Raw genomic sequence first — 27,998 nt, 5'->3', positions numbered from 1 at the left:
CTTTAATCACATATTGTCACTTGCTGGAACATTCAGAGAGAAAAACAACTGATTTATATAAAGCACATGGTGTATGCTACAATCGAGGACAGCGAGTTTCAGTCTACTCCATGAGATGAAAAAGGGAAAAATGAATGTAGCATTTATGCTACGGTAGCCTGCAGTTGGACAGTGGTCTGAGAACGTATATTTTGGCCATTATTAAGTGTTCTGTTCTGACATTTTTCATTGCAATTAAAATACGTATGGAATGCGATCTAGTGGCGAAACTGTGCCACAGTCAATACCACCTTCTCATGTGACATTGATTTGAGCAGTTCTTGTGATCCAGTCGAGGAAGTATGTTACCCTTGAGTAGCCACCAGGTAGAGGTACTTCACACTTCTCATAGTAAAAGCTGGCAATGCCGATCTGCTTGTAGCCATCTTTGGACTTGAGGACAAGGGGTCCGCCATGGTCGCCCTATAATTTAGGCAATTATTAGCTTACAAATATCTAGGAGACTTCTGCTGCTAATATTAAAAATTTATGAACGATATTGCACCTTGAACTATATAACGGATGCACCAGGGGAATGGAGGCCTCTCCAAAATCTGTTTGCTTACAAGTAAGCTGATGAACGGCACAAACATGACCGTACTAGGAACAGACTGGATAATTACGTGACAGGCTTATAACTGGTCCCCAACAAATAACTTCCCCTCCTAGGAAAATCAGTATTGCTGGAATCCAAGTATTCTGATAGGAAAAGTGAACTAGAAGTGTTATGAATGACATACAGCTTCGAATTAGTGATCACCTTCCCTACAAGTATAGCTCAAAACAGTAGCGCTCTAATAGATAATGTATTTGTATGGCAAAAGGATGTAAAACTAACACATACTTTACCTGTTATAAATGGATTTTCGGACCGTGATGCACAACTAATTAACTTACAAAAGATAGTAGGGTGCACAGTTCAGAAAACATTAAGTAAAAGTGTAAGATTGGTCAACATGCTATCTATTAAACACTTCAGAGAAAGCTTAAGAAAGATTAATTGGAGAGATGAACATATTGAGCCAAATGCTAATGATAAATACAACGTACTACTTGATGAATTTATATCCCTTTTTGGACACTGTTACCCCAAAAATTACAAAATGTAATACCAAACAGGTTTCTAAAAAAACTTGGATTACTGCCGGTATTAAAGTGCCTTCAGGAAGATAAAGAAAACTGTATGAGAGCAAGAGTTAGTAAAGATCCAGTAGTAATTTTACACTATAAAAATTACTGTAACATACTGCGAAAAGATGTCAAAAAATCAAAAATTGTGTATACTAGAGATGAAATCTCGCAACTGGGGCAAAAAAATCAAATCAGTATGGATTGTTGTTAGAAGAGAGACAGGAAAAGCAACCACAGGGGTAGGTACTATTATTATTAAAGAGAATGAGACCATCTTACCGAATAGTACACAAGTAGCTAATCTATTTAACAATCATTTCTTAAGTGCAGGTATAAAAATTGGTGAGAATAGTTCAAAAGAAAAAGCCAACAAGTACATGGAAGATTCAGTTTTGGGAAATCCTTGTCAGATCAATTTTCATCTAACAATATCTTTAGAAATAAGGAAAATGATTAAATCTTTGAATAGTAAATGTTCTGTTGAAGTAGATGACATCTCTAACGAGATATTAAAACAATTTGGAGCAGTTGCAGCTGATGTTCTGAGTCATATCTGTAATGCATCACTAACTCAAAGTATTTTCCAACTGGTTAAAACATGCCACTGTCAAGCATTTTTACAAAAAGCAGACACCACAGATGCCAATAATTACCGACCAGTATCCTTACTTTCAGCATTTTCAAAAATCGTTGAAAAAGTAATGTACTCAAGAGTGATTAGCCATCTCAACAGTAACGGGACACTTAGCAAATCACAGTCTGGATTTCAAAAATGCTGTTCTACCAAAAAAGCAATATACAGGTTCACTGCGAACATAATAGACCCTTTAAATAGTGAAATGTCACCAGTAGGAATTTTCTGTGAGTTATACACAATATTTGACTATTGGAACAATGACATTATGTTACAGAAATTACAATTCTATGGAATAGACGGAACAGCATATGAATGGTCTAATCCACATCTACACAAAAGGAAGCAAAAGGTTTCTTTATATGGTTTAAGCGATTTAAGGACGTTTCATACTTCATCGAACTGGGGTGAAACGACATTAGGTGTTCCACAGGGCTTGATCATGCGTCTTTTTCTTTTCTTGATATATGCAAATGACCTCCCTTCTTATCTGAACGAGAAGCTAAACTGACACTGTTTGCTGATGATAAAGGCATCATTATTAATCCAGTGAAAGAAACTCCATTATAAAATGATAGAAATAATGTCTTTAGAATGTTATTGATTGGTTTCCTGCGAATGAGCTTGCTCTGAACTTTGAAAAAAAAAAAAAAAAAACACGGTACATCCAATTTTCTACTCCAAGGAGTACAGTTCCTTCAATAAATATAACACATGAACAGAAGTCAGTAGCCAGGGTAGGACATACTAAGTTTTTGGGTGTGCATATAGCTGAGAATCTTAATAGGAGAATACATATTTTGGATCCCCTAAAGTGACTAGATTTGGCAACTTTTGCAATCAGAATAATTGCTGATTTTGAGGATACCAGCAAGCTAACATACTTTCCATACTTTCACTTCCTGATGTCATATGAAATTATATTTTGAGGTAACTCAACACTTTTCCAATCAGAATAATTGCTGATTTTAAGGATACCAGCAAGCTAACATACTTTGCATACTCTCACTTCCTGATGTCATACGAAATTATATTTTGAGGTAACTCAACACTTAGGCAAAAAGTATTCACTTCTGTAAAGAAAGTGGTTAGAATAATGTATAGGGGTCATAGTCGCACGTCTTGTAGGCATCTGTTTAAAAGGTTAGGAATTCTTACGACAGCCTCACATTACATTTACTCATCAATGAAATCTGTCCTCAAAAACATGGACCAGTTTAAAAACAACGGTGACATTCATGATTACAATACCAGAAGAAAGAACGAGTTACGCTATCCTCTACTTAACCTATCTTTGCCACAGAAAGGGGTAAGATACGCTCCTGTAAAACTTTTCGATAAATTACCAGATGACATAAAATACCTGACAGGCAGCAATAATAGTTTCAAAAATAAATTGAGATCATATTTCCTTGACAACTCCTTCTATACTATAGATGAATACTTCAATAGTAGTAAATAAATTATTATTTTAGATTATTCCCTTTTGAGAGAGAGATTGAACTTGAGTAGTCATGATTTCTTCTTCTTTCTTTGTTCTCCCCAAATTCTCTTCATACGTTCAGTGTGTTCCCTTGTACATTCTTCCGACCATCTTTTTCCTGTTCTGTTCTCCGTGTGTTCTTGTTTAAGTGTGTGTTTCTTCATGATGTTTCTAAACTGTTCTCTATTGTTTATGTTGCCTCTTGTGATTCACGGCTCTTTTATGTCTTCTTTGGTTTCGGTGATACACTCATTCTTGTTTTTGCTTTTGTTTACTATCTCAAAGATTTGCCTTGTAAGCTCAGTTTTATTCATCCTGCTGATATGTCCATAAAATTCCATCCTTCTCTTTCTAATGGTGTCTGTTATTGTTTCTGTCTTTGTAAATCTCTCTAGTTGGCCTCTTCATCCAACTTCCTTCCCAAAGCACTGGCCCATATATTTTCCTCTTAATTTTTCTTTTTCTTCTTTTCAATCTCTATGATCTTCGAACGACCATGAACCACTGTAGTTTCTGCAGCGTATAGTGCTTCTGGTAGGATTACTGTGTTGTAATACCCTAGTTTCGCATTGACAGAAACAGATTTATTATTATAGTGACTCAAAATGAGCTTATATGCTTTTTGTAATCTGGAGAGTCTATCTTTATTGGGTATTGAGTTCAGTCCCGATAGTTGGATGATCTCTCCCAGATATCTGAAGTGGGCAACTTGTGCCACTTTCCGGTATTGAGTAGTAATGCGGAGATTATCTACAGCTTTGTTTTGCATGTACTATGTTTTCTCGTAGGAGATTTGTAGCCCAGCTTTCTGTGAGATTTCGTGAAGTTTTTCCAATGCAAGTTTGGCTTCCTGTCTATTGTTCGTTATAACGACAAGATCGTCCGCGAAAGCCAGACACTTCACCCTCATTCTCTGCTCTTTTTTAATCCCAAGCTGAATTCGTTTTATTTTCCCACGTCCTTACAATGTTTTCCAGAACCATGTTAAATAGAAGGGGAGACATTCCATCTACTTTGTAAACACCAGTATGGATATGAAATGCTTGTTTCTCCCATGAATTTAACTTTGGAGGTTGAATCTGTTAATGACTGTTGAAGACCTTGATTTCCTGTGAATCCTGAACTCCTCTAAATTGCGAAATAATGTTTGTCTATCTATTGAATCGTAAGTCTTTTTAAAATCGACAAACGTTACCCCAGTATTTCTACATCTTCTCATTTGCAAAATTGTTTTTAAGTTACATATCTGTTAGTTGCAAGATCGATCTTTGCAAAACCCTGCCTGATACTCCTCTATTAATTGGTCCATATATTTAACAGGACCTTTGAAAAATTTTGTATATTATAGAGAGCAGTAAAATTCCCCTGTAATTATTTGGATCAGTTTTTGCACCTTTTTTGTGGAGAGTATGAATTAATCCACATTTCCACTTTGCAGGTATTCTTTCAGTTTCCCAGATGTTTGATGTAACTCTGTGGGTTGCTTGTGTGAGATTATTGTCATTTAATTTCCATACTTCTGCTATAATTCGGTCTTCCCCTGGAGACTTGTTGCTCTTCAAAGAATTTATTATTTCCTTTACCTCTTTAAGTGATGGTGGATTTGAATCGGGGTTGGACGTGGGTTTTTCGAAATCTGATTGTTCTGTCAGAGGCCCGCAGTTGAGAAGTGAGTGTAGCTAAAATTTGACAGTTACTTTTAAGGTTGGTTTCCAGTGATCCATCAGGCTGTCGAAAGCACAGATTAGGTAGCTAATACCCAGTTAGGTTTTCTTTTAAAATTTTGTAAACAAAATTTTGGTGTTTTTCTTGATAAATTCTTGTTCAACTTATTTAAGTCGGCTTATATTATATCTGCGTCTTTCTCTTCATATTGCCTTGGATGAACTCTTCTGTATTCTCAAAAATTCCTGTCATTTTTCTGTACTTTTGTTGCTACCGAAAGTTTTCCAAGCTTGTATTCTTTCTTCCATTGCTTGATCACACGCACTGTTCCATCATCTGTGTTTTCTCTTTCTTGGGGGTTCGCCAAATTTCATAGTATCTATTAGTACTTCTGCAAGTTCCTTCCAGTTCGTTACGTTTTATTGCCCAATTTCCTGGAGAATTTCCCTCTTGCTAAGCTTAAGGTAGTCTGGATCTATTCTAACTGTTTCGTTCAGTGATGGTTTCTTTCTGTTAGGTTGAAATCTAATCTTTATTTGCAGCAGATGGTGGACTGACTCAAAAAATATATTTCTTGTTTGTAAATTTAGTATTTCTTTGGTAATCTTATTAGATACGGCAACATGGTCTATCTGAAATTCACCCAAAGTTGAATTTGGTGACTTCCATTTTGTAAGTTTGTTTACAGGTTTAAGGAATTGTGTGGACATGTTTTTAAGATCAAAATTTTCCCAGACGTTTATCACTCTCTCTCCGTTTGTATTTGTTCTCTTGTGACCTGTAAGAATTCCCGTTGTTTCCCTGAATTTTTTCTCGGTGCTGAGTTGTCCATTGAAATCTCCTAACACAATTTTTATGTGATGAATAGGGATTTTATTTGAGATTTCCTCCAATAGTTTCCAGAAGTCATCTATCACCTGTGGATCTTTTCTATTGTAATCATTTGTGGGGGCATGTGAATTTATCAGTGTGTATGCCTTGTTTCCAGATTTTACTGAGATTGTGGAGATTCTTTCTGACGTTGAATGGAAGTTTATTATTGAATGTATAGCTGATTTGTGCACATCAAAAGCTGTGCCAAATTGTTTGGATTCCTTGTTCAGCTGGATACAGGTTGTCCTTTGTAGATTCTGAAGTTTCTTGAATAAAAATGATTTTCGTCAGTAAATCGTGTTTCTTGAATCACAAGGATTTTTATGTGGAATTATTGCATTGTATTTTTGAGTTGTTTGCGTTTACCTACTTTGGAGAGTGTGTCTGTGTTGAGAGTTCCAATGAAGTTTTTCTGTTTTGGTCTTTCTCCGACCCTTCGGCACATGACACTCCTTGTTCTGCCCCCAGAATCCGATGAAAAGGAAAATTCAGTCTATAGACTGTTGTCTGGGGTAATGGATTTCTTTCCTTTTGTTCCGTCATGCTTATTCAAGTTGAAACTTGTTTCGTGGTGATCTTCTATGAAGGTCATATGTTTACGACTTGATTGTTGAGATCAAGGACAGCATGAAGCAGCCGCGCCAACTAGGTGAACAGACACTGACCACTGCCCGCTGGATTCCGGCGGGCAGTAGTCTCTTCCGCCGTACCGGTGACCTTCATCTCCGCCTCCGCTGCCGTTGAGGTCTCCACCGTGTTCCTGGCGAGGGGGCCTCAGTATCTTTTATACGTTTGTCGTTATCTGCTCTGAAGTACTAAATGCAGTCTCGGATTTGGGCCGATCCTCAGTAAGCTCGCACTATATTCTTCATTCGAAAATGCCAAAACTGCTTCGAATGCTTTAGGGAATCCCGGAAACAAGTGCAGTTCTGCGCTAAAAGTATCTGAACAAAAATGGACGCAATTATATAGTCAATATGAATTACATTCTATCGATGCTTAATGTCCTGCAGAAGTGTACAATGGAAAATAACCAGATTTGTCCACCAGAGTAAAATTGCACTGGTACGGAAGTTATGAGAGTAGTCACAACTTCGGGTCTTTAAAAGTATGAACTTACCGCCACTATTATAAAAGCATATTTATATTTCTGCTAGTAAATAAATATGTTTTTAAATTAAAATCTTGTCATTCTCAGGCCATTTTGTTTGTTTGAGATTGAAACTGTCTGTTCACGTTTATCTTTGTCGAAAATTTTGTGGGATTTCTGTACTTTAGGTTATTCCTGTTATTTTTTCCCACGTAGGGGTTTGTTTTTGTTCTACCCATTGATACAGCATGAGAAGGCTTCTTGCACATGCCTGTGAGAACTGTTATCTGCCACAATTTATTTTTACTACAGATGTGATGAGCTGAAGAATATTTGTAGCTTCGAAAAAGACAGTTCTTCGAATTTTCTTCCAAGTTTCTCACAATATGTCCGGCGTCTTCCTCGGGGTGTCCGCCAGTTAATATTTTCCCACATATCTGTTATACTCTCCAGCCAGTCAAACAAGCCTGTGATCATTCGCACTGCCCTTCATGACATGCTCTTGGTGATTCGTGTTGTTCAGACCCTCCATCGAAGAATCTATTGTTTTCTCTGGGTGCTTCCTACCATCAAATTCTCAATGCAGTCAAATGCAGTTGTCAGCCATAGTTGCTGTACACGCTTCTGTCCTGAGCAGAAAGAAACAATTTCTTCGTTTTAATCTAGTTTACTGAACATATAAATCTATATACTTATTTTTGTTGCACTTTTTACATTGGTAATGGTTGATGCTACAACTGCCACATGGTCATTGAGATCAGTTTCACTGTGGACATCCTCAGACAGATCAGGTGTATTTGTCCCCATTAGATCCACTATACAGTATTTCCATCATGACTGGAATTCGGAACTATATGTTGTTGGTAGTTGTCAGAGAAAGCATTTAGTAATGTGTCGCAGGATGTCTTGTCACACCTACCACTAATAAAACTGTAATTATACCAACTGGTTGTTGGATGATGAAAGTCTCATCCAACGATTGCATTACGATTGAGGAACTTACATACTAGTGATCTAATGGTTCCTTCTCAAGTTTTCGTTAACATTACGAAGTGAGCTTCGTTATCGATAAAAAAAGCCAATTATACATTTATGCCCAAGCCTGTTGTTGAGTCTTGCCCAAACAATCTTGCATACAGCTGCAAATTTCTTCCTCAATGGATTTGAGTTTTTTGTCTACTACACAGAACACACAACAATTTCTATGACCAAATTAATCCTTTTATTATCCTTATATTTAATAAAATTGTTATCATTAATTATAAAAATTTGTGGAAAGTGTTTAATGTTGCAAAGCTCTTTAGTTCGAAAAATCTAATTGTGAATGCAGTGTAGCGACTGGTAACTTGTTCAGTTTTCATAGAACAAACCTGGATTATGTAATTAAATTGTGAGAGACAGAGTAGGCAGACAGAGGAAGCATAGACCTCAGGGGAAGTTGGCAAGGTGTGGTGGGCATGCAGGGTGCCAACATCTAGGAGCCAGGCGGCAGTGCATGACTGGAGCGGACGTGTGTGGGGCTCCGAGTGCACCAAAGTTCTTGCGAAGAAAGTTGTGGAGAGGATCAGTATTCAAACTGAACAGACCCGCAGTGGGTGGAATGCTTAAGCAAGTCTGTATTTGCAATGCTAATGGTGTCAGATGTTGGAGATACAAATGATAAAAAAAATTGCATTCTGTAATGTCATATGCAAACATATTTTGGGGTAACTCATCAAACCAGGAAAAAGTTTTTAGGGTCCAAAAGTATGTACATAAGACTCATTTGTAGTGTAAATTCGGGAACATCATGTAGAAAGCTGTTCAACCAACTTGGTATTCTAATCATTGCTTCTCGGTATATTTACTTCTTAAAGAATTTGTTACAAATAATATGTCTCTATATCAGCCAATAGCTCAATATGTAGTATCAATACTAGGAACGAGAACAATCTGCATAAGGACCTAATATCACTCACCTTGGTTAAAAATTGATCCAATATTCATGAACATGCATTTTCAATAAATTGTCAGCACCATTAAAACTTGGATTCAGCACAGTTTAAGCAGAGTTTGAAGGACGTCTTTTGTAGGCAACTCCTTCTACCCAACAGATGAATGTCTTAACAGGGACTGTGAGACCAGCTTAAGTAAAATTGTTAAATTTCTCTTATGATAGCACTTGGTCACAACTGTAAAGATTAGGTATTTTGTGTACGATAAATTTATTAAAACTTCTTAACTTTGTTACCTTCTGACAGTGTACTAATTCTGTAAATATTAGCAGTCCCAGTTTTCTGTAATTATTGATATATTTCGAAAAAATGATATGATCGTGTGGGTATTGATGGCCAGGCGCCCCATCCTGGGAGGTTTGGACACTGGGTGGCAAGTGTTATTTCAGGTGACGCTACATTGGGCGACTTGCGTGTCACTGATGATGAAACGATGATGAGGACAACACAGAAGTCAGTCCACGAGCGGAGAAAGTCTCCAATTCAGCCAGGAATCGAACCCAGGCCCGCTGCATGGTAGGCAAACATGTTGCCACTCAGATAAGCATGCGGGCACATGTTCTGACAATCTCCTGACAAATGATCAGAGGAGTGAGTTTTATACTCAAATTTTCTATGCTTTTTACGTTATGATTTCTGACATGTTCCACACCCACGATAATCATCTCATTTTTGGGTCTATAGAACGAAAACTGAATCTAATCTACTCTAACCTAATCGGCATTACTGCCAATGACGCTAACCGCTATGACACGTTGCATGCAGCACTGTTCATGACATTTCTCCCTCTCCTGGAGAAACAGAGCTGTGCTGTTTCCGAAGTTCTCATTGGAGCCGACTATAGCACCTTGGATCTATATCTTGTCAGTGAACCTTGGCAAAGCAAAGCTGGGGCTCCTGACTTTCCAGTCATGTCACAACTTCTTCATGTTGACGAAGACTGAAGGTAGTGAGTCCGGCCAGCCTGATTTAGGTTTTCCGTGCTTTCCCTAAATCACTCCAGGCAAACGCCAGGATGGTTCCTTTGAAAGGGCATGGCCGACTTCCTTCCCCGTCCTTCCCTAATCCGATGAGACCGATGACCTCGCTGTTTGGTCTCTTCCTCCAAACAGCCCAACCAACCCAACTGAAGGTAGTTCCTCAGACAAATCTTCACAGTCGTCAATGGGGTCTTCAGTTTCCTTGAATGAGAAGCTTCCAGAGTTGATCTGCTCCTCAGGACTCTAGTAGGTCGCTATATGAAGTTCATGGATGGCATCTCTGCGGATTGGTCTTCTTGATGAGTGGATCATGATCCTCGACTGTATGTGGCATCTGAGAACCGACAAAGAATACGACACAACCCAATGAAGATCTGCTTTAGTACCTTTTCCTAGATTCCAAATTCCCACACTGCTGCAAATGTCCACATCAAGTCTCCCAGGCTGTATCACACAGGATGGCGTTGGGCATTATAGTGCTCTCGATCTTTTCCCTGTCTAAGGTCTGTATGTGAGCCCCACTGTCTTGCTTCTTTCGTCCTGATGATGTGTTTCATGCAGTTATACTGAGCATTGTCGAGATGAAACAGGCACTGTGTACCCGTTTTCATTCCTGCCTCACGACTGCGGAACAGAATGAATGTCGTGAAGACCGTTTTAACGAATGTTACAAGGGTCAATTTATATAGTGCTCTTTAATTGATGTCAGTTTACAAGGTCAGCCAAGGTGTCATTAAAGTGTTCCGTGAGGCCATTTGTCTGTGCATGGATAGCAGTCGTCATCCTGTGGCTGATGTCGCAACATGAAATTACTTCACATTCTAACCTCAACAAGAAAACATTTCAGTGACAAGAGATCATCACTCTTGGAGCTTTGTACTTCAAAATGATGTATACTACAAGGACAATTGAAACTCCCGAAGCTTTCACAAGTGGAACTACTTTGATGACAGCATAAAATGTGAGGTGCTCAGCCAAAATCTTTGCCCTTTGATTAGTATATGGCAGCTTAGGGTACCTTCCGTAGATGTCGAATCCATTTCGCTGCAACGGTGCTGCTGCTGGCAGAATAGGCGCCATATGTCCTGGAAGCAGTTTTGGCGTGTGCTTGCGTTGCTGGCATTCCTTACAGTGGCTCACATAATGTCTAGCAGAGCGATAGAGATCTGCCCAGAGATAACTGAGACTAAGGCAGTCTAGTGTCGTTAAGAATCAGATTTTGGAGGTCATGGAAAAACAGGAGAAGGGCTCACGATACATGAATTGGGATGATCATCAACCATTTCTGCCCCATCAGATTGAAGTACTTCTAATTCGATGTTCCATTTATTAATTGTAAACCTCCTTTGGTCGGTACCTCCTCCATCAGTATGGCTATGGTCTTCTGCGGAACTGAGTCTTCCCTGTGTTGAGGAGCCATGTGATTTAATGCATGACGGTCCACACTCTTATGTTCTGTCAAAGGATTCCCTGAAAGGCAGTCAGCATATTAGTGGTTGAGTTTGTTTTTGTGTACCTCTGTGACATCACGCTCCTGAAGCTTCAGTGTCCATCTCATCACTCAACCTGACAGATCTTTCATGCTAACCAGCCAGAATATTGAACAGTGGTTTATTTCAATGATGAATGGTTAGACAAATAAATATGCCCAGAATATTTTAATGATCCAGATAACTGAAGGACACACTTTCTCAGTTGCAGGTAGTTCATCTGGAATACTAGAACTGAAGCATTCCACATTCCAGCAAAAAGTTCTGCCTCAGCATTCTCGTTATACAATGCTAGTACTGGAGAAGACGTTAGAGACACCTTAAGGGCAAGAAAACATGCTTCTGGCATGTTGTCAGAGGGAGATTTTAAGTCACCCTCAAATGTCCCATGCAAATTAGGTGCCTTGGTACACAAAATAGTTCTTTATGAATCGCGAGTAGTATCAGCACATTTTGAGAGAATTTTTCACATTATGAATACGACGAGGATCGTTACAGCTAGTATCTTCACTGGATCAGAGAGGACTCCGTCGGTATGAACTAAGTGCCCAAAGTTTCTTGTTTCTCATGTGGCGAAGATGCACCTTTTCTGAATCAGCAATCAGTCAGAAGAGATTTCATAACCGTTGTCAGGAGACTTAAGATGTTATTCAAATGTCTTCCAAAATCGACAGTGTCATCCAGATAGCAATAACGCTTCGTTCATTAATGGGAATAAATAGGTTACCCATCATACGTCGAAGGTCCGGTCACGTTCCTCAACCCCAGTTTGCTAGTAGCCTGTTTGCAAGTCATTACTAGAGATACTTTTTGCCACTTTCAAACACTCTAGGATGTCATCAGTATGCAGCAATGTGTAGACATATTTTTCAAAATTTTGTGAGTCGATGCAGGAACGCCATATTCTGCACTTCCTCACAAGGGGCCCAGGTGAGGACCAAGGACTCTGTGAGGTAACGGGCGAGTCTTCGCGCCCTGAAAGTATTCTAAGTCTGAAGGAAGCAGTGGCCGCACCGGCCGCTTGGTGGGCGCGGGCCGCTCGCCAGGGCGACCATGTGGTGCCGGACGCAAGAGGGGTCGAGACGCGTGGCTGGCAGTTCCGTGGTGACGCTGTGTCGATGAAGGAGACACGCAGGGAGTGCCAAAGGTGGTGGACTTTGTGAAACCTTAATGCCAGACATTTCACAGCTCGTGTAAAAATTATTAGTAGCTAGATGAATCATGATACCTCAAAAAGAAACATGAACATTACTATTATCTGCACGACGATTCTGATGGTGTAATCATATTTTCAATATCTTTATTAGTTTAAAGTTTAGTATCTGACGGTAAATTATACAAATAACACCCAGCAACAAATTTCCAAAATATAAACGCTTCATCCGATTTTGTCGATGCCATGTCTTTAGTAAGCTATTAGTGTAAACCTAAATTGGTATGAATTACAGGCATGTAACTTGAATAGTATATGAGTTATTGGAGGTCAAAAGTGGCCGATTACTATCGATCGCGTCAGGCCATAAGTACTCCACAGTTACACGAAAAACGGTATCAGCATGCTTGTAAATATATCTATTCATCTACGTATTTGTTTGTATCCGATATATACTATTCATGAAGAAGTTGGTTGAATATTCACTGTGTGTGTTAGAAAGCACAGAGATATTAGGCTCCTGGCCTACCTTTTGCTTCCTTTCTTTTGATATATGTTTATTTAATTGTGTATGTATTTAATAATGTGTGTTGAAGCGTGTTTATGGTCCAGCCGTGGCAATATTTATTTAATTTCAAGTTATTTAAATGTAAATCCAGTATTTCGTATGTGTTTGAATACGTTTGTGAGTGTTCATTGGCTTGGCGACATGGAGGGAGCGGTCTATCCAGCCACAGCGCTCGTTACTACGGGAGGCAACAACCGAAGTGAATGGATGGGTAGTCCTGAGCAGGGCGGCAGTACTGGAGAGTACGGGACAGGGCAGGGGAAGTGCTGGATGCGACGGCGCGGCGCACAGAGAGTCGCGGGAAAGATCTGGAGCAGTTTGCGCGTAGTCGCGCGCGGTAGAAATACACTCCTGGAAATGGAAAAAAGAACACATTGACACCGGTGTGTCAGACCCACCATACTTGCTCCGGACACTGCGAGAGGGCTGTACAAGCAATGATCACACGCACGGCACAGCGGACACACCAGGAACCGCGGTGTTGGCCGTCGAATGGCGCTAGCTGCGCAGCATTTGTGCACCGCCGCAGTCAGTGTCAGCCAGTTTGCCGTGGCATACGGAGCTCCATCGCAGTCTTTAACACTGGTAGCATGTCGCGACAGCGTGGACGTGAACCGTATGTGCAGTTGGCGGACTTTGAGCGAGGGCGTATAGTGGGCATGCGGGAGGCCGGGTGGACGTACCGCCGAATTGCTCAACAAGTGGGGCGTGAGGTCTCCACAGTACATCGATGTTGTCGCCAGTGGTCCGCGGAAGGTGCACGTGCCCGTCGACCAGGGACCGGACCGCAGCGACGCACGGATGCACGCCAAGACCGTAGGATCCTACGCAGTGCCGTAGGGGACCGCACCGCCACTTCCCAGAAAATTAGGGACACTGTTGCTCCTGGGGTATCGGCGAGGACCATTCGCAACCGTCTCCATGAAGCTGGGCTACGGTCCCGCACACCGTTAGGCCGTCTTCTGCTCACGCCCCAACATCGTGCAGCCCGCCTCCAGTGGTGTCGCGACAGGCGTGAATGGAGGGACGAATGGAGACGTGTCGTCTTCAGCGATGAGAGTCGCTTCTGCCTTGGTGCCAATGATGGTCGTATGCGTGTTTGGCGCCGTGCAGGTGAGCGCCACAATCAGGAATGCATACGACCGAGGCACACAGGGCCAACACCCGGCATCATGGTGTGGGGAGCGATCTCCTACACTGGCCGTACACCACTGGTGATCGTCGAGGGGACACTGAATAGTGCACGGTACATCCAAACCGTCATCGAACCCATCGTTCTACCATTCCTAGACCGGCAAGGGAACTTGCTGTTCCAACAGGACAATGCACGTCCGCATGTATCCCGTGCCACCCAACTTGCTCTAGAAGGTGTAAGTCAACTACCCTGGCCAGCAAGATCTCCGGATCTGTCCCCCATTGAGCATGTTTGGGACTGGATGAAGCGTCGTCTCACGCGGTCTGCACGTCCAGCACGAACGCTGGTCCAACTGAGGCGCCAGGTGGAAATGGCATGGCAAGCCGTTCCACAGGACTACATCCAGCATCTCAACGATCGTCCCCATGGGTGAATAGCAGCCTGCATTGCTGCGAAAGGTGGATATACACTGTACTAGTGCCGACATTGTGCATGCTCTGTTGCCTGTGTCTATGTGCCTGTGGTTCTGTCAGTGTGATCATGTGATGTATCTGACCCCAGGAATGTGTCAATAAAGTTTCCCCTTCCTGGGACAATGAATTCACGGTGTTCTTATTTCAATTTCCAGGAGTGTATGTCGTAGTGCTGACTTGCGCTCTTGTGTGATTTCCGTCGCTTATACAGTGAAGACGTATTATGCATTTAGAAGTGAATATCTTGCGAGCTATGTTGTTGTTCATAACTAATTACGTCAAGTATGAATCTATTGTTTCCCTGTTATTCAACTTATATTTTATTTAATTGCTGGACCATCGACACCAATAAGTGTTTTGGAGAAATAGACCGCATTCTCAAAAGTACTTCTACTATAGTACTCATCATTTAAAGTCATTAAGATAGTACCTGCAGATTTTATTTAATTGCAATCTTTCATTTATAAATTTATATGTTACTTTCATAATTCGCAACTGCCGACTGATAGAAACCTTTGACCATTCGATTCATGTGTATATTATTATCGTATACTGTAGACTCAGCAGTATTTGACCTGTAATGCGGCAACTACGCATCCCAGCCCCTAGACAACGAAACCAGCCAAAACTTTTGCTATTGCAACTCTGAGTCGAAGGGTACGTAGTTGAGGGCCAAAACATCATCAGCATCATTTCATTCTTATTGTTTGGAAAGCCCACAACTCTCTGAAGTTTGAATGGCCATGCAGCACCTTCAACCCAAAGTATTCATCTTTCAGCTGGCGACTTTCTAGACTCATAGAAGCCCTAGGCAACGGGTGGACAATGTCCAGTGTTGATGCAGTGTTTTACTGTTGAGCACTTAGTCTGCTTTTTCTTCACCTTAGATTCAAAAGCATCAAAATACTGTCGCGGAAGGGCTAACACTCACCGCCGTTGGTCCTCAGTCAGGCCAGATCCAATCAGCTGTTCGCTAGCAGCTTCGTCCATTGCAGTCTCTGTAGCGGTAGGGGAGAACAGTGAGTCGTTGCTGGCACTGAGCTGCCAGTCCTGGACTGGTTGGGCAGTTCCTGTGCACATACTTTCAGGGGTGAGTTGTGGCTCCTTGTCGTAATTAGTGATCAATAGTATCTTGTCAGCCTGTAACGCTTATGGTCGTCACTAATATGTAGAGCTCATTTATGAGCCTGTGTAGCTTCTTGCAATCGAAAAAACCTTCATAGTTAAACCATCATCGAGACTGACGAATGATACTCGTGCGTTGATGGTGGCTAGATAACAATGTTTCAACCACAAACATCCATCGAGACCAATATCCGTTAGGTGTTGTTAATGGAACATGTACGTCAGTCTGCGGCTATGTTGTTCCAGATTATTACTAAATGTGATATGTTCAAGGAGTCCCTTACGAAAGTAACGTTATGACTGTATTCTGCTAAAACAACGGATTTGGAGGGCTGTATTGTGTCACTGACAGTTACTCTTGCAGTATACAGTCCTGTTGATTAGACTATTTCCCATTTGTGGCTGTCAGCAACAATCGCTATCGTACCACAAAACACAGTCTTTTTGATGAGGTGCGGAAAACATTCGACATTACAGAGATAGGTGCCCCTGAATGGACTAGCAATTGGATAGTATGACATTGACAATGATATCGATGACATTTCCTGACATCCTGGTACCTATCATACATGCCATTTGACCTTTAAGTATAATGGCGGCCGATTAAAATTTTGTCGAGGAATTAAAAAAGTAGTCCAATTGGGCTAGTGTGTTTCCTGTGGAAGTCGGGCAGTGTTTGTAAGTATAAACTGGCGGGAATAGCACGATGCCGCATTCTCATGTTGGATGACTAGAAATACTGGGACAGGCTCTAGGATGTCACAATACAATACAGACCCGTTGGGTTATTTGTAACAGCGTAGAATTCTGGTATAGTCGCACAGATCCAGAATACTGACACTGGCTCTATGACGTCAAAATCCATCTCAGACCTATAGTGCTAGATACAACAGTGTGGAATTCTAGTTAGACTTGAGATGCTGGGACAGGCTCTATGACGTCAGAGACGAAGGATGTTTGTGCAAGTCCAGGCCTGTTTTTAACCTACGTGACATGTTTTTCCCTCAAGCTACTGTTCACTCACTATTCTCCAAACTCTTGGTTTGAATCTCTCCACTTGCGTCTTCAATTGAAAAAAAAAACACTTTTCAGGGAAGGGGAAGGACTTGGCAACTCCCACTGCCACCCAGCCACCCTGGGCTCTGGGCTGTAGTGTCAACCTAGTGTAGCGTGACACCCACAACGGGCAGCTTCCCTTCCTGCCACAGACATGTTGCGTGATTCACCTGATACATATAATTCCTGTTATACACTATTGCGATGCATCATGTCACGTGGTACAGGGCATATATCAGATTGATATATAGAGGATTAACCATCTACCACAGGAGGAGTTGTCGTCTTGGATTTTGATGTATTTGTAAGACTTGTTAAACGAAGAATATGTATTTTGCTTTGTCTAACAAGAAGACGCAGAGGGTGCAGTTTGCAGAAGAAGCACAAAGTGAGAGAGTTTAAACATTAATCGCTTGGGATTTTGGCTGTCGTGTTGTACATACTGGTCCATGGAAGCAGGCATCCAGTGATCGTAGTTGCTTCCAAAATTGTGTCACCTGTACTGGGCGAATGCCACAAAAGTATATTTCGATTAAATTTCATGACAAACATTTTTCGTAGATACTATACATCGGAACAAAAACATTAATTAGAGCAGGCTCATCCAAGAATTGCGCCTCGCGGGCGCAAGGCAGTGTAGTTCAGCGCCCCGTCCGCGACCTTGTGTCGCCATAGTAGCGAGAGAGAGAGAGAGAGAGAGAGAGAGAGGGAGAGCTGCGGAGCGAGTGAGATCTCACAATACTGTCCCGCGGTCATATCCAACGTAAACAAAATAACAGAGGAAAGCTAGATGAGCGGTAAAACAAGCAAACCATTTACTGTCTAGGCAACAACTAATGTTCGTGTGGCAGAATTACTGCGCAAAGCTTTAGGAAACAATATGCAAAACAAGAATCGAAGAACAACTTAGTAGTTCTCTGACCCACAGGTTGATTCTACTAGTACTGCACAAGCACACTCGTCATATGTACAATAGGCGTCTTCTGAAAAATATATCAGTTTCTTAAATGAACTAGAGTCATAAATATTCTATTTTAGAAATAATTTTATGTAAGGGATATAGAGTCTCATTCTTACTGTTAGTAATTACAAGTAAATATTTTTTGTTGTAGTTCGTGCTACAACTTTTTGTATCCCTTTTCAGAGTTTAGAAATCGGATGCTTAGTTTGCTGTTTTGTACGTAATAATTTTAACTGACCAAGTATGAAAACTTATTAAAAATAGAATTAAGGTTATAAAGCTCTTTTTAATTCTTACAGTCAATTTTGTTAAACAAGACAGTTAACATTTTACACGTTTTTCTTTTTCGAGGAAACGATTTTGTCTAGGCTTGGTACAATATTCCGTGGGGCTACTAACCTCAAAGAATTAGTCAAATTTTTATCGCCAAGTAATGAACGGTTCGTAGTTTTAGCAAGCTTTAAAAGAGAGAAAAAGCGCTCCCAAATATACGTGGAGCCAAACATTGAGAGAACTTAAGCCGCGTGCTCTCTTGAAAAGCAGCTGTAGAAGTCACCCAAAGTTTTACACATAAGAAAGCGGTCCTTCAGGCGGATATCGCACTGCATGTCAATCAGCTCTAGTTGAAGCACTTGTGAGACGTCCTCTGCCCGAAGGTAAAACGGGCGAACAAATATACCTAAGACCGGTTGAAGCTTACTTATCTCCAAAAATCTGTTTTCAAACTGTTCTCGTAATTCGCAAATGATGTGAACATAACCTGAAAAATCCACATCTTCTTCAACGCAGTCTAGTGCAGGAGAGTGTCCACAATTCTTCTCCTGCAACTGTTTTTCCCACGAAATAAGTTTTTTTTATTTAAAAAAAATGCTTGAATCAACTGCACTAAACCAACAACAGAGTGATTCTCGCCTTGGAGTGAAATGTTCAAAGTATTTAAAAGACCAGTAAGGTCACTCAAAAAAGCCAAATTCGCCACCCACTTAGGATCACAGAGTAGTTCTTCTGGACGTCCTTTCATTTCCAAAAAGGTATTTATTTCGCCCCTCAAGGAGAAACACCGATGAAGAACCTTTTCTCTGCTCAGCCATCTTACTTCGGTGTGATAGGGGATGTCCGGGCATTCCGCCAGAAATTCTTTAAATTGGCGATGTGTGAATCCATGCGATCGCAGATAATTAACCGTTTGAAGAACTGTGTCCATAACATTTTTTATGTTGACAATCTTCGTACAAAGTGCGTTATGGTGTATCAGACAATGGATTGCCGAGAAATAGGAACAGCCAACTTCAGCCATTTTTGAGCTCATGTAACTCAGAAATCCAGTGCGTATGCCTCGCAGCGCAGGGGCTGCATCCCTTGTTACACTGGTCAGGCGTTCCCATTTTAAACGCACTGACTCTGACGCGTTTTCTACGGCTAGAAAAATATCCAAACCCGTGGTTGTGTCTTTTAATGGTATAAGGTCGAGAAATTCTTCTGTGACACGCAGATTGTCGTCGACACCTCGAATGAATATGACGAGCTGAAATGTGTCCGCAACGCCCGCGTCTCGTCAAGGGTGACAGAAAATGAAATGAAGTTTGCAGCTCTCTCGATTAATTGCTGATCCATATCTGAGGCCATATCTTCGACTCGGCGAGCAACAGTTTGAGGCGAAAGAGCTATTTTTTCAAAATTTCCCGTGAGGTCTGCTGGATAAATACAAGCCGCCGAGTCGACCAGGGAATGCTTGATGAGATTCCCAGCCGCAAAGGGTTTCCCTGCTTTTGCAATTCTCAGCAATCATTTGTAGCTTGCGCGCCAACTTTACCCACTTGTTTCCTGCTCCTACCACGGCAAAAAAGAACATACAATTAATTTTGTACAATCCTGTTTTTTAAAACACTTTTATCGTTTTAACAATTAATTGTTTCATTCATTGAAACTCAAATAAAAACTAACAAAAAAAAGATTGGCTTTAGGTGCGTTTACCCCCAGTTCCTCTGAAAACCGGCCTTAGACGCTGGCGAGGACAGCGAAATGTGGTCGCAAAATAAATTTTTTTCTCTTGAAATATTTACTTTTTTATTAATCGAAAACATAGATCAAACTACAACATATGTTTTCCCATCCATAAACACACGAATGTACAAAAACAAAGAATTACTGTTAATGACGCTTTGCTGCCCGAGAGAGCGTTTGTGAAGGGTTTTCAGAAAGTGGCAAAAAATAACGCACCTGAAACTTCTACTTATGTCTGTGCGACGCGATTTAATGCAGCCCAAATATAAAAATTAACCGAAAAGAAATGTTCCTTGTTGCTGACAATCTGATATTCGATAACTGGCACACTGCTAAGTGACATATCAGATTATAAAATGTAGTTTTATTTGTCACCATTATAAATAATAAAGAGTCATACGATAGAAAACACTTACTTCACAGTGATGCTGCTTGCAATTTTATTTCAGTCCTTCAAGCTTTCACTGGCGTTCCTCTTGCGACAAATTTTCGAATGGTTCGAATGGCTCTGAGCACTATGGGACTTAACATCTATGGTCATCAGTCCCCTAGAACTTAGAACTACTTAAACCTAACTAACCTAAGGACATCACACAACACCCAGTCATCACGAGGCAGAGAAAATCCCTGACCCCGCCGGGAATCGAACCCGGGAACCCGGGCGTGGGAAGCGAGAACGCTACCACACGACCACGAGCTGCGGACGACAAATTTTCGAACTGATATTTGTGACAGGTATTAAAGTGCCGTTCAATCGAGTACTTTAATAAATACATGAGGTTCTGATGACATACTAAACATTTGACATGATTTTCGACAGCAGTACAAAGGAAATTAATTTCCCACTCAGTTTTAAATAGTGCGGACGCGCCGCTCCTCTTTCTTTTTGTCTGCCGCTGTTGACCATCCATCTCGATCCACTGTAACCTTACGTCTGTTGACTAACGGCGTTGTTTCGTATCAATGCTTTTGACCGCTGCGTGTGCGGCGGTGTTCCGTCCGTAAGGGACATAGTGAGGCTCAGCGGGCGGTCCGCACGGCCAGCTAAGCGACACGGCTCGGCCACTGTAGCAACGCCCGGGCGATCGCGGGCTCTAGCGCCCCAGGGGCACAGTTTGGACGAGCCTGAATTAGAGCAAAGGATGGAGCTAATACGAGGGCCGAATTTTACGACGGAGGAATTTCCAAGCTCGTCCATCGCTACGATAAGTGCCTTAATTTAAATGGCAACTATGTAGAAAAGTAGTATTTAAGTGTGGCTTTCATCTGTATATAATAAAAAAAAATTCCAATACTTTATTGATTTTTAATTCCAAAACGTAATGTGCTTTGTGCAAGGCCCTCGTACTAAACTTCAGGAATACGTAATCGTTGCTATTCCTAAAGTATTAGGTGTATTGTCATTTGAACAATATGTGATTTTAAAGGCTACAAATGTGCTAAGTCTCTTTGATAACCCCCCCATGAACCATGGACCTTGCCGTTTGTGGGGAGGCTTGCGTCCGTCATCGATACAGATAGCCGTACCGTAGGTGTAACCACAACGGAGGGTTATCTGTTGAGAGGCCAGACAAACGTGTGGTTCCTGAAGAGGGGCAGCAGCCTTTTCAGTATTTGCAGGGGCAACAGTCTGGATGATTGACTGATCTGGCCTTGTAACACTAACCAAAACGGCCTTGCTGTTGTGGTACTGCGAACGGCTGAAAGCAAGAGGAAACTACAGCCGTAATTTTTCCCGAGGGCATGCAGCTTTACTGTATGATTAAATGATGATGGCGTCCTCTTGGGTAAAATATTCCGGAGCTAAAATAGTCCCCCATTCGGATCTCCGGGTGGGGACTACTCAAGAGGACGTCGTTATCGGCAGAAAGAAAACTGGCGTTCTATGGATCGGAGCGTGGAATGTCAGATCCCTTAATTGGGCAGGTAGGTTAGAAAATTTAAAAAGGGAAATGGATAGCTTACAGTTAGATATAGTGGCAATTAGTGAAATCTGGTGGCAGGAGGAACAAGATTTTGGTAAGGTGAATACAGGGTTATAAATACAAAATCAAATAGGGGTAATGCAGGAGTAGGTTTAATAATGAATTAAAAAAATAGGAGTGCGGGTAAGCTACTACAAACAGTATAGTGAACGCATTATTGTGGCCAAGATAGACACGAAGCGCACGCCTACTACAGTAGTACAAGTTTATATGCCAACTAGATCTGCAGATGATGAAAAAATTGATGAAATGTATCATGAGATAAAAGAAATTATTCAGGTAGTGAAGGGAGACGAAACTTTAATAGTCATGGGCGACGGAATTCAACACTAGGAAAAGGAAGAGAAGGAAACCTAGTAGGAGAATATGGATTAGGGCTAAGGAATGAAAGAGGAAGCCGCCTGGTAGAATTTTGCACAGAGCATAACTTAATCATAGCTAAATCTTGGTTCAAGAATCATGAAAGAAGGTTGTATACATGGAAGGACCCTGGAGTTACTAGAATGTTTCAGATAGATTACATAATGGTAAGACAGAGATTTAGGAACCAGGTTTTAAATTATAAGACATTTCCAGGGGCAGATGTGGACTGTAGATTAAAACTGAAGAAACTGCAGAAAGGTGGGAATTTAAGGAGATGGGACCAGGATAAACTGACTAAACCAGAGCTTGTACAGAGTTCAGGGAAGAGCATAAGGGAACGATTGACAAGAATGGGGGAAAGAAATACAGTAGAAAATTAATGGGTAGCTTCGAGGGATGAAATAGTGAAGGCAGCAGAGGATCAAGTAGGTAAAAGGACGAGGACTAGTAGAAATCCTTGGGTAACAGAAGAGATACTGAATTTAATTGATGAGAGGAGAAAATACATAAATGTAGAAAATGAAGCAGGCAAAAAGGAATACAAACGCCTCAAAAATGATATCGACAGGAAATGCAAAATGGCTAAGCAGGGATGGCTAGAGGACAAATGTAAGGATGTAGAGTCTTATCTCAAGATAGATAATGCCTACAGGAAAATTAAAGAGACCTTTGGAGAAAAGAGAACCACTTGCATGAATATCAAGAGCTCAGATGGAAACCCAGTTCTAAGCAAAGAAGGGAAAGCAGAAAGGTGGAAAGAGTGTATAGAGGGTCTATACAGGGGCGATGTTCTTGAGGACAATATTATGGAAATGGAAGAGGCTGTAGGTGAAGATGAAATGGGAGATATGATACTGCGTGAAGAGTTGACAGAGCACTGAAAGACCTAAGTCGAAACAAGAACTACTGACAGCCTTGGGAGGGCCAGTCCTGACAAAACTCTACCATTTGGTGAGCAAGATGTATGAGACAGGCGAAATTCCCTCAGACTTCAAGAAGAATATAATAATTCCAATCCCAAAGAAAGCAGGTGCTGACAGATGTGAAAATTACCGAACTATCAGTTTAATAAGTCCCAGCTGCAAAATACTAACACGAATTCTTTACAGACGAATGGAAAAACTGGTAGAAGCCGACCTCGGGGAAGATCAGTTTGGATTGCGTAGAAATGTTGGAACACGTGAGGCAATACTGACCCGACGACTTATCTTAGAAAATTGATTAAGGAAAGACAAACCTACGTTTCTAGCATTTGCTGATTTAGAGAAAGCTTTTGACAATGCTGACTGGAATACTCTCTTTCAAATTCTGAAGGTGGCAGGGGTAAAATACAGGAAGCGAAAAGCTATTTACAATTTGTACAGAAAGCAGATGGCAGTTATAAGAGTCGAGGGACATGAAAGGGAAGCAGTGGTTGGGAAGGGAATGAGACAGGGTTGTAGCTTCTCCCCGATGCTATTGCATCTGTATATTGAACAAGGAGTAAAGGAAACTAAAGAAAAGTTCCTAGTAGGCATTAAAATCCATGGAGCAGAAATAAAAACTTTGAGGTTCGCCGATGACATTGTAATTCTGTCAGAGACAGCAAAGGAGGGTATAAGATGAATATCAAACGAGGATAATGGAATGTAGTCGAATTAAGTCGGGTGATGCTGAGAGAATTGGGTTAGGAAATGAGACACTTGAAGTAGTAATGGAGTTTTGCTATTTGGGGAGCAAAATAACTGATGATGGTCGAAGTAGAGAGGATATAAAATGTAGACTGGCAATGGCAAGGAAAGCGTTTCTGAAGAAGAGAAATTTTTTAACATCTAGTATTGATTTAAGTGTCAGGAAGTCGTTTCTGAAAGTATTTGTATGGAGTGTAGCCATGTATGGAAGTGAAACATGGACGATAAATAGTTTAAACAAGAAGAGAGTAGAAGTTTTCGAAATGTGGTGCTACAGAAAAATGCTGAAGATTAGATGGGTAGATCACACAACTAATGAGGAGGTATTGAATAGAATTGGGGAGAAGAGGAGTTTGTGGCACAACTTGACTAGAAGAAGGGATCGGTTAGCAGGACATGTTCTGAGGCATCAAGGGATCACCAATTTAGTATTGGAGGGCAGCGTGGAGGGTAAAAATCATAGAGGGAGACCAAGAGATGAATGAACTAAGCAGATTCAGAAGGATGTAGGCTGCAGTAGGTACTGGGAGATGAAGAAGCTTGCACAGGATAGAGTAGCTTGGAGAGCTGCATCAAACCAGTCTCAGGACTGAAGACCACAACAACAACAACAACTCTGTGATATAGCAACAACTGAACTTTAAAGTCTCTTTGACATTGTAATTGTATGAACTATTAAAACACTGATAACTTCAGCGTTGAGCGGCCGTAAACTCCTTCTTCCTTCCAACTACTAAAGCTCTCTCTTCAACATCTGAACCGTTAAGCCTCATGGTAGATATATGTATGATAAAATAAAACATACTAAAAGAAAAATATTGTTTATTATTATATGCGTTTTTTACAACTTCTGTACGTTGTAAATACATATTTGGCACCTTGTAAACTGTGGAAAATAAATCATCATCGTTAAAAGAAAACAAGACTGGTATTCTCCTTTTTCTACATCAACTCTATTCATCATTCTGCAATATTTTACAAATAACGGTTTTTATATGCTTTACATGCAGCATGTATTTCACTCAATCCAGTTGGATCAGTAATGAACTTGCAAATGCCTTCTGTAAACTCTGCTTGTATGGAATTTCTGTTTGTAGGAGTATCACTAGCAGACGTGTAGACAACCTCCAAGATGGTGCACCCCAGGAAACGGACTGCGATAGCAGGACAAATGGCGGCCGAACTAGATCATTGATCTTTCACGGCCACACACAGCGACAAAACAAGAAAAAGAAGAATGCTATCATTGAGAAAGGCTCTTCTGAGAGCCAACAGACTAAAGATATTGGACCCATCGTCCATGTTCTGCAAATTAATGTAGAAGGCCTGACAAGGGATAAATGTGACTACATAAGCAAGCTGGCTAACGATCATAAAATCGACATCATAGCACTCCAAGAAACTCATCAAGTGCAGGAGCGCATAACAGCATGCACCATTCCAGGCTACAGGATGGTCGCAGCACTGCCATCGCACATTCATGGATCCGCTCTGTATCTTGGTAACAACATTGCTGGGTACAAAGAAGTGATATGCCAAGAAATTAATGACATAGAAACAATTGCTATTGAACTTAATGGAATGACCATAGCAGCCGTTTATAAGCCCCCACAAAGTAAATGACCAACACCTGCTTTACCAGTACTGCCCAACCTCTGCATGTATGTGGGGGATTTTAATAGCCCTCACACTCTCTGGGGGTATGGCACGTCTACGGAAATGGAGAAACTCTGTCTGAGTGGATTGAAGCACAAGACATGTACGTGATATGTATGATGCCACGGACCCTAAGACATTCCAATCGGCCAGATGGCAAACAGATACCAATCCTGATCTCTGCATTGTGTCCACTGATCAGAATAGAGTCCCACTAGACCATACAAAAAGAGAGACAACATCGTCCCACCATACTTGACATAGGCCTCCAAATCATAGTACTAAAATCTATCAATAAACCGCGATGGAACTTTAAGACAGCTAATTGGGTAAAATATGCTCAAGAAGTTGATCAAAATTTGCGCTGGATTACCCCAAATCAAGAAAACCATAAACAATTCACTGGAGCCGCCATCGCTGCAGCCAAAAGGAATATACCACGCAGAGTTAGACAACAGTATATTCCTTGCTGGGACAATAATATTAACAAACTTTATGATAAATACCAAGAAACAGGAAACTCTGAAATCGGTGGACAAATATTAGAGGGACTAAACACACACAGAAAACACAAGTGGCAGGAACTCACGTCCCAGCTGAATTTTACACATTCCAGCAGAAAAGCCTGGTCATTACTGAGAAAACTTGGCAACTCCTCTTCAGCACATCACCAGGAACCTAAAATAAAACCGTCGGAGATGGCATTGCACACACAGGCGCGTGCTGAGAAAACCCCTCTTGATCCAACAACTGAAGCAGAAACTAAAGAAGAACTACAAGAACTTGATAAAACTCTGAATCACGATACATCGCTTTCGTCACCATGTAGCGAAGAGGAAAGGAAGGGTGCTATAAAGACCTTAAAAATACGCAAAGCGGCGGGATTGGACGGTATATTCCCAGAATTTATAAAACACCTCGAACCTCATGGAAAAGCGTGGCTAAGAAACTTTTACACCGACATTTTAAACACAGGAACAGTCCCACCACAATTTAAAACAGCCCACACGCTAGGAATCCTTAAACCTGGAAAGCTGCCAGAAGATCCAACTAGCTACCGCCCCATCGCCCTCTTGAGTTACCTTTATGTTGTTGGAACGCCTAATACTTAATAGAATTCAGGACATCGTGGATGGAATAACCGCTCCATATCAGGCAGGTTTCAGAAACAAGCGCAGCTGTTGCGAACAAGTTTTAGCCCTAACATCATATATAGAAAGCAGATTCCAGAACAGGATGAAGTCAAATGTAGCTTTTGTTGATCTGTCGTCGGCATACGATACTGTGTGGCTCCAGGGTCTTATGCTTAAGTTCAAGAGACACATACCTAGTTTAAAACTGGCAACCTTAATGAACAACATGCTGACGAACAGGTCTTTCAAAGTGAGCATTGGCCACAACACCAGCAGATCGTATAAAATAAAAAATGGCCTTCCTCAAGAATCTGTGTTGGCTCCAACCCTTTTTAATTTGTATATTAGCAACTTGCCAAATACAGTCAGCAGGAAATTTTGCTACGCCGATGATTTGGCACTAGTTGTACAAACTAAAACACTTGGGGAAGGAGCGAACGTACTCACAGAAGATCTGGAGTCCTTGAATTCCTATTATAAAAAATGGCGACTCTGCCCAAATCCAACCAAGACTGAGGTGTGTGCTTTCCACTCGAACAATAAAATGGCCCACCACGAACTGAATGTGAACTTCTGTGGGCAAAGAGTCAAACACAACTTCAACCCCAAATACCTTGGCATAACACTAGACCGCTCCCTGACTTACAAAAAGCATCTAGAAAACGTAAGCCAAAAGCTAAAGAGTCGCAACAACATCCTGAGAACATTGGCTGGCTCGACTTGGGGAGCTCAAGCATCCACCTTACGTACTGCCGCAATAGCCCTGGTACATCCTGTTGCCGAATATTGCTCTGTTGTCTGGCATTCGAGCACTCATACTAGGAAAATCGACGTCCAGTTGAACGAGTGTATGAGGATAATAACAGGTACTATTAAATCCACCCCAGTCCCTTGGCTGCATACTCTAAGCAATATCCCACCTCCACAATTGAGAAGGCAAGAAGCAGAAGCAAAGAGAGTGGTCAAAAATTCATGACTCAGATTACCCACAGAATATACCAATTCATGATGTTTTGAACGAAATTCCATCGACCCGCTTGAAGTCACGGAAGCCTATATGGGTTAATACACAAGAACATCAACCTGACATCAAGGAGCAATGGCGGCACTTTTGGAATGTCTCTGGAATTAATAAACAAGGTATCCAAGATCCTACTCTGGAATTACCGGGCTTTGACCTGAAGAGATGTACCTGGACTAAATTAAACCGTATCAGAATGCGCCATGCAAGATGCAATGCATATAAGTACAAGTGGGGTCTATGCGACTCACCAGCCTGTGACTGTGGAGCACCAGAACAGGACGTCCGCCATATTATTGAGGAATGCCCCTTAAGA

The 27,998-nt window shown here is 41.3% G+C and overlaps 1 protein-coding gene across 2 annotated transcripts in view; it reads right to left on the bottom strand.

The window, feature by feature from the left end:
- Window position 1: 1 nt before the first annotated feature.
- LOC124551335 (brachyurin-like) overlaps window positions 2-27,998 on the bottom strand; it is a 125,577-nt gene continuing 97,580 nt past the window's right edge. For both annotated transcript variants that reach the window (XM_047126356.1, XM_047126357.1), the window contains one exon: window positions 2-462. In XM_047126356.1, the coding sequence (XP_046982312.1) occupies window positions 295-462 (168 nt within the window). In that variant the 3' untranslated portion in view covers window positions 2-294. The remainder of the gene's footprint in view (window positions 463-27,998) is intronic.

Source organism: Schistocerca americana, chromosome 9 (assembly GCF_021461395.2).
Source record: "Schistocerca americana isolate TAMUIC-IGC-003095 chromosome 9, iqSchAmer2.1, whole genome shotgun sequence".
NCBI classification, from domain to species: domain Eukaryota; kingdom Metazoa; phylum Arthropoda; class Insecta; order Orthoptera; family Acrididae; genus Schistocerca; species Schistocerca americana.
This window is presented reverse-complemented; position numbering and strand designations above follow the sequence as displayed.